The sequence below is a fragment of the Colobus angolensis genome, unplaced genomic scaffold (genome assembly GCF_000951035.1).
Source record: "Colobus angolensis palliatus isolate OR3802 unplaced genomic scaffold, Cang.pa_1.0 Scaffold61, whole genome shotgun sequence".
NCBI classification, from domain to species: Eukaryota; Metazoa; Chordata; class Mammalia; order Primates; family Cercopithecidae; genus Colobus; species Colobus angolensis.
Window position 1 is genome coordinate 5,021,781 of NW_012119710.1, and position 13,519 is coordinate 5,035,299.

Genomic DNA, 13,519 nt, shown 5'->3' on the forward strand with positions numbered 1-13,519 from the left:
CGCCCGCCACCACGCCTGGCTAATTTTTTGTATTTTTAGTAGAGACGGGGTTTCACCGTGTTAGCCAGGATGGTCTCGATCTCCTGACCTCGTGATTCGCCCACCTTGGCCTCCCAATAAACTTTTTTTTAAAAAACCCAGTTATTTCACTTGATTTGCTAGCATCAGAGAAGAGCTCCAAATCTGTGCCCAGTGCTAAAGGCTTAGTGTTAGCATGGCTTGTGCTGGCCAGTGTGCCATTTTCTTGCTAGAAATGAACTGTAGCACTACAGCCCATTCTTCCTTGTCAGTCTTGACACAACGATGTCACCATTTCTAATTATTTGTCACTACATAATTGGTGTTGATAGGAAACTTTTTCTGAAATGGGGCAGAACTGCTGTCTTTTTCCATGTAACTTAAGCATAGTAATATAAATAAAGTAGTAATTGGAAAAAAAAATTTAAAAGGAGCTTGTTATTAACAATGATGGTAAGTTCTGTGAGTGTAGCGATAGCCCCTATGTTCTTACAGCCCAAATATTAATACTGTTCCTCTAGGGAAAGTACATGCATATACACTTGGATATCCTTAGACCCAGCAAAATGCCTAGGACAGAGCTAACATTCAATAAATGCTTTTGATAAAACGCACGCAAACTCAAAAAAAAAAAAAACTTTATTCAAACTCAAGTTGCAACAGAGGAGATAAGGCATTTTGCCCAAGGCCATTAGGTCTGACTTTAAATTCAGATGTAATCCTCCATCCAATGTCTACCTGACTCAGCACAGAAGCTGTCATGTTACTTTAACAAGGATATTTCTTACTTTGGATTTCTAAGTATTTGTCATCTTTAAAAATCACTAGTACATATTTACTTGTCTATGTCCTTGACTCAGTAGGTATGATGTGTCAAAGCCTGTTGCTTTCCTCTTCCTGACCCTGCTCCTTCTCTTCCATCTCTACGATTAAACTAGTACCCTCTTTGTGATCTACTGCAGGTTTATCCTTAGTACCTCTTCCTCAGCAGCACCAGCTGATACTTAGTGATAGTCAAAGGAGGTGGCTCTACTTCTTGCTGGGGTCACATCTTTCCTAGAATGATGAAATGACTCTTTCTTGCAGAACAAACCAAGATTAAAAATTTAACCAATTAGTTTTATTTTTCTTCTTTTTAAATTTTTATTTTTTTATTTTTTTGAGACGGAGTCTCGCTCTGTCGCCCAGGCTGGAGTGCTGTGGCCGGATCTCAGCTCACTGCAAGCTCCGCCTCCCGGGTTTACGCCATTCTCTTGCCTCAGCCTCCCGAGTAGCTGGGACTACAGGCGCCCACCACCTCGCCCGGCTAATTTTTTGTATTTTATTTTTTAGTAGAGACGGGGTTTCACCATGTTGGCCAGGCTGGTCTTGAACTCCTGACCTCAAGTGATCCACCCACCTCGGCCTCCCAAAGTGCTGGGATTACAGGTGTTAGCCACCATGCCATGGCCCTCTTACTTGATCTCTTAGCAGCATTCCACATACTTGACCTTGCCTTCCTTTTTAAACAGTCTCTTCTCATGAATCCTACGATACTACTCTCTCCCAGGTTTCCTCCCACATTCCTGTCCATTTCTTCCCCTTCTCCTTGACCTGACCCCTATATGCTAGATTTCCTCAAACCTTGATCCTGGATCATCTTCTCTCACTGTACACTTTCTCCCAAGGCACATCTTATCTACTCCCAAGGATGTAAGTACCTTTTCAGCACTGATGATTTCCCAGAGCTACTTTGCTTCTGGTAACTCATGACATCAGCACAATTTTCTGGATCCTCAACTTCATCTCTGAATAATTCCTTCGCTTTCCTGCCTTATGGTTAAAGTTGGATCCTGAATCTCCTGTGAGGACAGTGACCCAAGTTTTCTCTACCATGCCCTTTGCAGTGGGGCCTCAAGGAAAACATACAGATGTCCTTGTTCCCCATTGGCATTCTAGGCCACGGTTCCTCCTCTGCTACCCGAATCACTCAGCTCTGAAGCTCATGGAATCAGATACCACCTGCTACCCATGCTCACTGCAGTTGATTTTAGCTCTTGGCCCACTGTCACTCTCTCCCACACTACTCTTGCCATAATTGTTAATGATTTCAGTATCAGGGCCAGGTATGGTTGCTCATGCCTACAATCCCAGCATTGTGGGAGGCCAAGACAGGAGGATTTCTTCAGCCCAAGAGTACAAGATCAGCCTGGGCAACACAGCAAAACTCTCTCTACAAAAGAAAAAAATTAGCCATGCATGGTGATGCCTGCCTGTAATCTTAGCCACTTGGGAGGCTGAGATGGGAGGATCGATTGAGCCTAGGAGTTCAGGCTGCAGTAGGCCATGACTGTGTTACTGTACTCCAGCCTGGGTGACAGAGTGAAACTCTGACTCTAAAAAAACAAACAAACAAATGAACAAACAATATCTAATTATCCTAATACTCCACCTTCTCAGTTTCCCAAATTCCTTTCCTCTAGTGATTGCTCTCAACTGCATCTACTAGGTCATTCCCAACCGTACATCGATATATTAGTATATTTTCTCTATGTTCCTCCCTTGCTCTCCAACTACCATGTGATTTCTCTGCTTCCTTTACAGCAATATACCTTGAAATGGCTGTTCTATACTCACAATTTCTCTGCTCCCTTTCTCTCTTGAACCCACTCCACTGAGGCTTTTGTATGACTACTGCAGCAATTCCTGACCAGGTCACCAATGACCTCCATGATCCAAAGGCCAGTTTTCATTTCTCATCTTGCCTGGCTTAAATGCAACACTGTCAGTTTTTCACTCTCCTCCTCCTTGAAATATTTCCCTTAGCTTCTGGGATGCCACGTTCTTTGTTCAACTCTTACTTCAGTTACTCCTTCTTGGGCTCCTTTGCTGGTTCCTCATTTTTCTAAATATTGTTGTGCCCCAGGGTTTAGTCCCAGACCGCTCTACTCAAGTGGCTCTCAACTGGGGGCGATTCTTCCTCACTCACCAGGATATTAAGCAATATCTAGAGATATTTTTGGTTATTGTAACTGGGGTAGAAGTGATCGTATAGATGTGCTATTGGTAGGCAGAGGGTAGAGGCCGGGAATGCTGTTTAACAACCTATCACATATAGGACAGCCCCCCACAATGAAGACTTAGCTGACAATAATAGTGCAGAAGGTGAAAAATACTAATTTATTCTCACTTTCTAGGTGATCTCATTCAGTAGAACAGCTTTACGCACCATCTAATGCCAACAATTTCACAATCTGTATCTTCAGCCCAACTTCTCCACTCAACTCCTGACTACTGTCTCAGCACTCACTTGGATATCTAACAGACATTTCAGATTACAACTGTCCAAAACAGAACTCCTGGACTCACTGAACCTGAAGAAAACAAACAAAAGTACCTGCTTCACCTATACTTTTTTCCATCTCAATTAATGACATCTCCCTAACTTCCAATTGCTCAAGCCAAAAATCTAGGGCTCACCTCTGACTCCTTTCTTTCTGTATACTCCCCATCCAATGCAATAGTAATTCTAACAAATCCACCTTGAAAACATATCCACAATCAGAACATTTCTCACTGCCTCTGTCACTACCACCCTGATCTAAGCCACTATGTCTGAATTGTGGCACCAGCCTCCTAACTGGTCTCCCCACACCCACCCTTTCCCCCACCACACTGTATTCTCAAGACAGCAGTCAAAGCAATCCTTTAGAAACTCAGATCTTAGATCATGTCATCCTCCACTTAAATGTTCCACAGCTTCTTCTCATCTTACTCAAAGCAAAAGCTGAAGCTTAAAATAACCAACAAAGCCCTGATCTGGCCTTAAGCTATCTCTTTCTTATTATTCTACCCTTTGTTCACTCAGCTGCAGACTCCTGGCTCCTTTCCACTCTTTGAACACAACAAGCTCCTGCTTCAGGGTTCTTTGCACTTACTATTCCTTTTTCTTGGAGGGCTCCACCTGAAATACTCATTCCCCAGATATCCTTTCTTCTGCTCAAATGTCAACTTACCCCTGGCTTTTGCCCAACCACCCTACATAAAACATTAACTGCCACAGGTATTCCTCTTCCCTCTTACACTGTTCCCCTTTCCCTACTCCATTTATCAACTGACAAACTGTCAGAGGCATGTGAACTTGAACGACTCCATCTTGAATAGGAGTTGGGTAAAATGAGACTGAAACCTACTGGGATGCATTCCCGGACAGTTAAGGCATTCTAAGTCACAGGATGAGATTAGGAGGTCGGCACAAAATACAGGTCATAAAGACCTTGCTGATAAAACAGGATGCAATAAAGGAGCAAGCCAAAACCCATCAAAACCAAAATGGTGACAAGGGTGACCTCTGGGCGCCCTCACTGCTACACTCCCACCAAGGCCATGACAGTTTACAAATGCCATGGCAACATCAGGAAGTTACCCTGTATGGTTTAAAAAGTGGAGGCATGAATAATCCATCCCTGTTTAGCATATCTTCAAGAAATAACCATAAAAATGGGCAACCAGCAACCCTTGGGGCTACTCTGTCTATGGAGTAGCCATTCTTTTATTTATTTACTTTTTTTTTGGGATGGAATTTCGTTCTTGTTGCCCAGGCTGGAGTGCAATGGTGCAATCTCAGCTCACTACACCCTCCACCTCCTCAGGTCAAGCTGTTCTCCTGCCTCAACCTCCCAATTAGCTGGGATTACAGGCATGTGCCATCACGCCCAGCTAATTTTGTATTTTTAGTAGAGACAGGGTTTCACCATGTTGGTCAGGCTGGTCTCGAACTCCTGACCTCTCAAACTCCTGACCTCAGGTGATCCACCTGCCTCGGCCTCCTAAAGTACCGGGATTACAGGCATGAGCCACCACACCTGGCCTCCTTTACTTTCTTAATAAACTTGCTTTCACTTTGTACTGCGGACTTGCCCTGAATTCTTTCTTGTGTGAGATCTAAGAACCCTCCCTTGGGGTCTGGATCGGCACCCTTTTCCTGTAACAAAACTACATGTACTTGGGTTTTTTTTGGTTATTGTTGTTGTTGCCTATCTTCCTCCATGAGAGTAGGGACTTTGTTTTGTTCCCTGCTATATCCCTGTTCCCTAAAAATGGACTGAAATATATTAGGCAAGCAAATTTTCTTTATTTCTTCCTATTTTTGTAAAAGAGATGGGGTCTTACCCTGTTTCCCAAGCTGGAGTGCAGTGGCATGATCAGATCCTCCCGCCTCAGCCTCCTGAGTGGTTAAGATGAAAGGCACACACCACCCTGTCTGGCTTATTTTTAAAAAATCAGGCCAGACATGGTGGCTCACGCCTGTAATCCCAGCAAGTTGGGAGGCTGAGAATGGGGCACTGCTTGAGTCCGGCAGTCCAAGACCAGCCTGGGCAACAAGGCAAAACCCCATCTCTACAAAAACAAATAGAAAAATCAGCTGGGCATGGTGGCACATACCTGTAATTCCAGCTACTTGGGAGGCTGAGGCAGGAGAACCGCTTGAACCCGGGAGGCAGAGCTTGCAGAGAGCTGAGATCGCGCCACTGCACTCCAGCCTGGGTGACAAAGTAAGACTCGGTTAAAAAAAAAAAAATTATTCTGACTATGTCTTTTTCCAAGCATCTCATCATCTCAAATTCCCTTCATTTTAATTAACTTCCTTTTTTCAAGTAGTTTCTAAAGTTTTTTTCCTCTCCCTCCATTTTTTGAGACAGGGTCTTGCTCTGTCACCCATGCTGGAGTGTAGTGACACCATCTCGACTCACTACAACCTCCACCTACCAGGTTCAAGTGATCCTCCTACCTCAGCCCCCCAAGTAGCTGGGACTATGGGCTCGCACCACCATGTTCAGCTATTTTTCAAATGTTTTATATAGGGCCCCACTACGTTGCTCAGATTGGTCTTGAACTTCTGGGCTCAAGTGATCTTCCTGCCTCAGCCTCCCAAAAGTGAGCCATCACACCAGGCCTTTTTTCCTTCCTTTTCAGTGAATGTTCCCTTGACTAATGACAGGAGAAATCGTACCTGAAAAGTATCCCACCACAAATTCTTCTTTTACTGAAATTCAGCCTTTATTCCCAGAACTGTCATCTTTGACATATCTAACTATTTTGGTTGCTTTTGATTCAGTTGACTTATCTTACCCATAACTGAGGAGGAAAAATATCTACGTTATGAATAAATCCAGGCTTTTCTTTTCATAGAGCTAAAAGAGTTTTTTGAGACTGAGTGTCGCTCTGTCGCCCAGGCTGGAGTGCAGTGGTGCGATCTTGGCTCACTGCAACCTCCACCTCCCGGGTTCAAGCAATTCTCCGACCTCAGCCTCCTGAGTAGCTGGGATCACAGGCGCCCGCTATCACACCCGGCTAATTTTTGTATTTTTAGTAGAGACAGGGTTTCACCATGTTGGCCAGGCTGGTCTTGAACTCCTGACCTCAAGAGATCCTCCCACCTCAGCCCCCCAAAGTGCTGGGACTACAGGTGTGAGCCACTGTGCCCAGCCAAAATATTTAATGAAATTTGTATCTCTAACATAAAGTCTCTCTTTTGAGCCTTAGACCTGTAAATTTCAATGCCTATTTGACATTTCCAAAGGGCTGCTCCCCAGGTACTTCAAGTTTACTATGTCCAATAGCATTATTCATATCTTTCCAAAAGCCATCTTCTACGTATCTCTGTAAATGGCAACCCCTCCCCATTCACATCTGGTTAGTCACATGAGACACGCGGGAGCTGTCCTTGTTCTCTCATTTTCTTTTACCATCCCTTACCCCATATTCAATCCACCACCAAGTCCTAGTGAATCTATCTTCCAAAGGTATCTTAAATCCATCTACTTTTCTATTTCTAGTCATTCCCACAATTGAACCACCAGCAACCCTTACTTGGGCCATCATAAAAGCAAACTTTTTTTTGCATTATACCCATCTAATCCAAATCCACTTTCCACAAAGTAGACTGAGATCTTATAAAAATATATTTTAAAAACTTTAGATTCAGGGGTACATGTGCAGGTTTGTTACATGAGTATATTGTGTATATATTCCTATATACATGAGGTTTGGGCTTCTAATGATCCTGCTGCCCAAGTTGTGAACACAGTAACTGATAGGTTTTCCAACCTCTGCTCCCTCCGCTCCTTTTGGAATCCCCAGTGTTAACTGTTCCCATCCAAAAATGCAATTTTGATGTTAGTAACTCTTTAAAAACCTATTCAATTATTACTCAATGTACTTAGGATAAAATCCAAAAATGCTTAAAAATGGCCTAAGGGTCCCTCATGGTCCGAGTCCTGCCTACCTCTCCAGCCTCAGTATCTCACATCACTTTCTGTTTTACCCACTGCACTTAAGCCACACAGATCTTTGGTCAGTTCCAAACCTGCCACATTCTTTCCACTTTGTGACCTTTGCATATGGTGATCCTACTTGCTGGACTCCTCTCTGTCCACTCCCCATGCCTGGCTAACCTCGTGTCCTTTAGATCTCAGGGTAACTGTGAAAGCCTTTCCCTGCCCCAGTAATTACATTTGGTCCTCTCATTAGCCTCTCGTAATCCCTATATTTTTCCTCTAGGGCAAGTTTTCCTCCACAAAATTTCCCCATGAAAAGTGAGTCCACAACTATTCTGACATTGCTACAACGTCTTGCATGATGAAGGTGGCAGTTTTGTTCATTTCGTCCTAGTACCTAGCACAATGCCTGACATATTGAAGCTCGAACATATTTGTACAATGAAGGAAGCTGTAAAACACTATAAAAACATAATGGGCCGGGCGCGGTGGCTCAAGCCTGTAATCCCAGCACTTTGGGAGGCCGAAACGGGCGGATCACGAGGTCAGGAGATCGAGACCATCCTGGCTAACACTGTGAAACCCCGTCTCTACTAAAAAATACAAAAAACTAGCCGGGCGAGGTGGCGGGCGCCTGTAGTCCCAGCTACTCGGGAGGCTGAGGCAGGAGAATGGCGTAAACCCGGGAGACGGAGCTTGCAGTGAGCTGAGATCCGGCCACTGCACTCCAGCCCGGACAACAGAGCGAGACTCCGTCTCAAAAAAAAAAATAATAATAATAATAATAATAATAATGGGTTCATGTTTAAAACTAGTCTTATGGGCTTTATCCCCCTAAGCTACATTCCCTCTGCTTTTGGTGTTGCTCGGTGTGTTTGTGTTGGTAGGGGGGGAGGGTAAACTCTGCTAGAACTCTGTGCCTCAGTTTTCCCGATTCTGACACGAACTGAAAAAAAAAAAAAAAAAACTTTCTCTTTCCTAAGTGTCAATTACCGCTTCTAGAATAGCACTTTGGGAACAGCAGCGAAAATTTATACACCAAACCTTGCCTTCCAGGGGAGTTTGGCGAACCACAGCACTTACCAATGAATGAACCTGTTTCTGGTTACGGAGAACAACTTGCCACTCTCCACATAGTAAAAGCCTCCCGCGCTCTCACTGTATTTTACGGCGCCAGCCACGGCATTTGCGGTCCCTGCAAAATGAACGTGGTCAGCCTGCACACGCGTCTTCTGAGAAATGACAGAGACTAAGGGACCTGACAAAGCAAAGGGTGACAGACTGACAACCCATACAAAGAAAAGAGGAAAACGTCGGACATCAAGGAATCTCTGATCCCAGGGCTGGAGGCATGTGGACTCAGGAGGATGAACCCAGGAGTCAGAGACCCTAGGACCCATGAGAGGAGCCCGAGGGGGCAGATCGGATCGCGCCCTCCCTGGCCACTTCCGTACCAATGCTGCAGACTGTGAATTCCCGAAAGTGCCTCGGCCTTTCGCGCTCAGCCCCGCTTAGCTCCACGAAGCTCCGTTCCAGGGCTCCCGCCGCCGCCATCTTCCCGCCGTCGCCGCGATGCCCGACGGGACAAAGGCAGGGCCGCGCGGCCACCGTCACTTCCGGGGGCGGGGCGGGCGGAGCTGCGGACGGGTGAAGCATCCTGGGCGCAGAAAGGGGGCTCCGGCCCTTCCTTGCGGGACTTCCACTGTGAGAATGAGGATGGGCAGCGAGGAATCTAGAAGAGAAGGGGGCAGGGGAGGCTGACTGTATCTGCTGGAATCTTCGAGTGGCCGGCTGGAACGCCTCCGGAGGGCGGTGCCCTTTTCTCAGCGGCGCAGGGCAGGGGGCGGGGCCAGGTTTGTTTCTGTTTCTAAAACGCGGGGCTCAGTCTCCCAGGAGGGGCGAGGTCCGGGGAGGCCCGGCCTTTGGGCCTCTTCTGCCGGATCCCGGGTTTTTGGTCACCTCTCCCTCGGTTAGGGTGTCCGTCTGTAAATCTTTGCCGATCCTCCCTTCTCTCTTCAGTGGCGACACTTGGGATGGCGGGGTGAGGAAGGGATAGTGAGGGAAAGGCCTTTGGTTTTGGTCTTTTTCCCCCCAAAAGACTGTATTCGTGTATTCTTGTATAATGAAACGTAATGTGGTAAACCTTGATGCTGCCACCTGCTGAGGTTACCTGAGTGCTACTCACTTGGATACGTGAAAAGAATTTGCCATTCATTCCAACTGTGATCTTGCACTTGGCTGTCAATGCAATAAGGGCCCATAGTGGATGTTTAGAAGATATTGTGGGAGTAGATGTTCAAAATCGGGGAAAATGCTAATCTCCAGCAGGGAAGGTTTTGTTCCTTAGTGATAGCCGACGCTTGTTGGTCACTTCTATTACCAGTGACCACAGCCATTCCCTGTCATTCTCCGTTTCATTTATCTGGTTCCGACCATCATTTCCTACCTTTCCACTTCACTCCCTCTGGGACATCAACTTTGGCAGTGCAGCCCCTCATTCTACCTGAAATCCATTGTTATACAAGCTCTTCACTGTCCCTCACTTTGGTGTTTCTTCCTTATCCTGAATACCGTTAAATTACTTCATTGCCTAACTCTTTATCGGTAAAAACAACTTCGATTACATTCAAATCTGTAGCTGAACATGCCTGAAGAAAACTATACACCAAGGTCGGGTGTGGTGGCTCATGTCTGTAATCCCAGCACTTTGGGAAGCCAAGACGTGAGGATCACTTGAGGTCAGGAATTCGAGACCAGCCTGGCCAACATGATGAAACCCGGCCTCTACCAAAAATAGAAAAATTAGCCGGGCGCAGTGGCTCACGCCTGTAATCCTAGCACTCTGGGAGGCAGAGGTGGGCGGATCACGGGGTAAGGAGTTCCAGACCAGCCTGGCCAACATGGTGAAACAGTAAGATACAAAAAATTAGCCGGACGTGGTGGTGCGCGCGCCTGTAATCCCAGCTACTCGGGAGGCTGAGGCAGGAGAATAACTTGAACCCGGGAGGCAGAGGTTGCAGTGAGCCTCGATCGCGCCATTGCACTCCACCTCGGTGACAGAGCAAGACTCAGTCTCCAAAAAAAAAAAAAAGAAAAAGAAAAAGAAAAATTAGCGGGAGCATGATGGTGCGTGCATGTAATCCCAGCTGCTTGGGAAGCTGAGCCAGGAGAGTCACTTGAACCTGGGAGGCGGAGGTTGCAGTGAGCCGAGATCGCGCTGTTGCACTCCAGCCTGGGCAACAACAGCTAAACTCCATCTCAAAAAAAAGAAAGAAAACAGAAAACTATACACCCATACTGACATGCCTCCCTCTAACTCCATCAGGACCATGTACCTTGAGTGGACCTGTCATGCTGCCTGGCAAACACATTGTATTTGCCTTCTCCATTTACTGTTCTAAATGAGTGTTTCATAACTCGCATAACCTCCACTGCCTCCTTCATCATCCTGACTCTCAACTTGCTTCTTCATTTAGAAAATTAAAGCAATCAGAGGCTAAGATGGAAGGATGGCTTGAGGCCAGGAGTTCAAGACAAGCCTGGGCAACACACCCCCATCTCTAATAATTTTTTTTTTTTTTAATTAGCCAGGCATAGTGGTGTCCGTCTGTAGTCCCAGCTATAGGAAGATTTCTTGAGCCCAGGAGTTGGAGGATACAGTGAGCTACCATCCTGCCACTGCGCTCCAGCATGGCCAGAAAGAGACCCATCTGAAAAGAAGGAAGGAGGAAGGGAGGACTTCCTCTACAATGACATCTCCCCACCTACCAGCATCTGTAGCCACATATTTTGCCTTCCCTTCCTGTTACTATAAATTAAACTGTCTCTGAGCTTATGCTGAGACAACCTTTCTACTTCCCTAGAACAGCTGCTCAAGGACATCATTCCAGCAATTAAATTATTTCCATTTTCAATTTTTCTCCCTTTTTACTTAGTACTGTATGTACTAAGCATACAAACATTCCCTCGACCTCCACTCTCTGCAGCTGTGCACTCTCTCCATGTTTCTTCTCCTCTCACCCACAGCAAAACTCGAGTGTTCTAATTCCTTCTCGCTCATTTTCTTATTTTTATTTATATATTTATTTATTTATTGAGATGGAGTTTTGCTCTTGTCGCCCAGACTGGAGTGCAATGGCATGATCTCGGCTCACTGCAACCTCTGCCTCCTGGGTTCAAGCAATTCTCCTGCCTCAGCTTCCCAAGTAGCTGGGATTACAGGTGTGTGCCACCCAGCCTGGGTAATTTTTTTGTATTTTTAGTAGAGACAGGGTTTCACCATGTTGGTCAGACTGGTCTCGAACTCCTTACCTCAAGGGATCCACCTGCCTCGGCCTCCCAAAGTGGTGGGATTACAGGCGTAAGCCACTGTGTCTGGCCTCATTCTCTCTTAAATCCATGTTTTTCAGGCTTTTGCTCCTACTGCCTTGCTGAAACTGCTTTTTTCCAGGTTATCAATGACATCCACATTACCTAATACTAAACTTCTTTTTCCTTTTTTTTGACACGGAATCTTGCTCTGTTACCCAGGCTGGGGTGCAGTGGTGCGATCCCAGCTCATTGCAGCCTCAAACTCCTGGGCTCAGGTGATCCTCTTGCCTCAGCCTCTCGAGTAGTTGGGGCCACAGGCTTGTGCCACCATGCCCTGCCACATTTTTTATTCTTTATTTTTTGTAGAGACAGTCTTCCTGTGTTGCCCGGGCTGGTCTCAAACTCCAGGCATCAAGCGATCCTCCTGCCTCTGCCTCCCGAAGTGCTGGGATTACAGGCGTGAGCCACAGCGCCTGGACTGAACTGTTATTTCTAAGCTTATTTGACTACTTGTAGAATTTGACCAATTGCTTGCTCCTTCCTTATGGAAACACATTCTTCATGTGGCATCAAGGACACCACTCTCTTGATTCTACCTATTTCACTAACTGCTCCTTTTCGGACTCCTTTCCTAGGTGCTCCTCTTTTCCCCAACCTCTTGATGTTGGAGTGTGCAGACTTCAATTCTTGGTCCTTTCCATCTACAAACACTCCCCTGAGAATCTCATCCAGTCTTCTGGCTTTAAATACCACATTGCTATATGCCGATCATCCCCAGTCTAAGCTTCTCCCCTGAAGTGCAGGTTTATATATTCAACTGCCTATTCTGTATCTTATATTTAACGTGTCTGAAACTGAAGTCCTAACCTCTCCCCCCACACTTACTTTCCTCATCTCAGTTACCAGCACTGTTCTAGTTGCTCAGCCGCCTGAGTAGCTGGGAATACAGGTGCGTGCCACCACGCCCAGCTAATTTTTGTGTATGTTTAGTAGAGGTAAAGTTTCACAGTGTTGGCCAGGATGGTCTCAATCTCCTGACCTCATGATCCTCCTGCCTCAGACTCCCAAAGTGCTGGGATTACAGGTGTGAGCCACCGCGCCTGGCCACACTTCAACTGTTATGATTTATGAATTCCTGGGGTTATCTAAGTTATAACTGCTCATGACACTGATGCAGCACAGTGGACAGAACTCTTCTGAAGACTGATTATTTCCATATTAATATCTAGAGGTCAGACCTCTTTTGCCGAGTTCTCAGCCTTTATATTCAGCTGCCTCCTTGATGCCCCTTGGATTTCCCATGGACATCTCAAACTCAACATATCCAAAGTGTTAACCCTCTCTATATACTCATACTCTCACATGTAGTCTGTATCTGTGTGGACATCACCACTGTGGCCCAGCCTAGAAATCTAGTAATTACCCTGGACTTTTCTCTTTTAATCCCAACACCCAAATCTCATATATCCATATGGCAAAAGTAAGATGGCCACAAATTCTTTGACATTGTTCCCATCCAGAAGTGTAACCTTCTTTGTCCCCTCCCCTTAAATCTAGAGGGTTCTGTAACTGCTATAAGCAATAGAATACAGCAAAAGTGACACTGTGCCAGCCTCTCTTAAGAGAGTCTACATCTCTCTTGGAAGACTGGCTACAGGGGAAGCAAGCTGCCATGTAAGAAATTCGGCTACCCTGGGTCCATCCTAGAGAGATTGCAGGGAGAGACCACACACACAGACTCTAATGCTACTTGAAGTGAGAGATGCCTGGTAAGTCCCCAGGTCCCAGATATTTTGTAGAGCAGAGATGAGTCATCACCACTGAGCCTTGTCCAAATTGCATATTAATGAGCTAAATACATGATTACTACTTAATTTTAATTTTATTTATTTATTTTGAGACAGAATCTCACTCTGTCGCCCAGACTGGAG

The 13,519-nt window shown here is 45.8% G+C and overlaps 1 protein-coding gene across 1 annotated transcript in view; it reads right to left on the bottom strand.

Moving 5' to 3' along the window:
* Window positions 1-9,056, bottom strand: part of NUP160 (nucleoporin 160kDa) — a 73,074-nt gene extending 64,018 nt beyond the window's left edge. Inside the window, exons 1-2 of the mRNA XM_011963561.1 lie at window positions 8,732-9,056; window positions 8,361-8,472 (exon numbers count right to left, since the gene is read on the bottom strand). Coding sequence (XP_011818951.1) covers window positions 8,361-8,472; window positions 8,732-8,933 — 314 coding nt within the window. The 5' untranslated portion in view covers window positions 8,934-9,056. The remainder of the gene's footprint in view (window positions 1-8,360; window positions 8,473-8,731) is intronic.
* Between the last annotated feature and the right edge of the window lie 4,463 nt (window positions 9,057-13,519).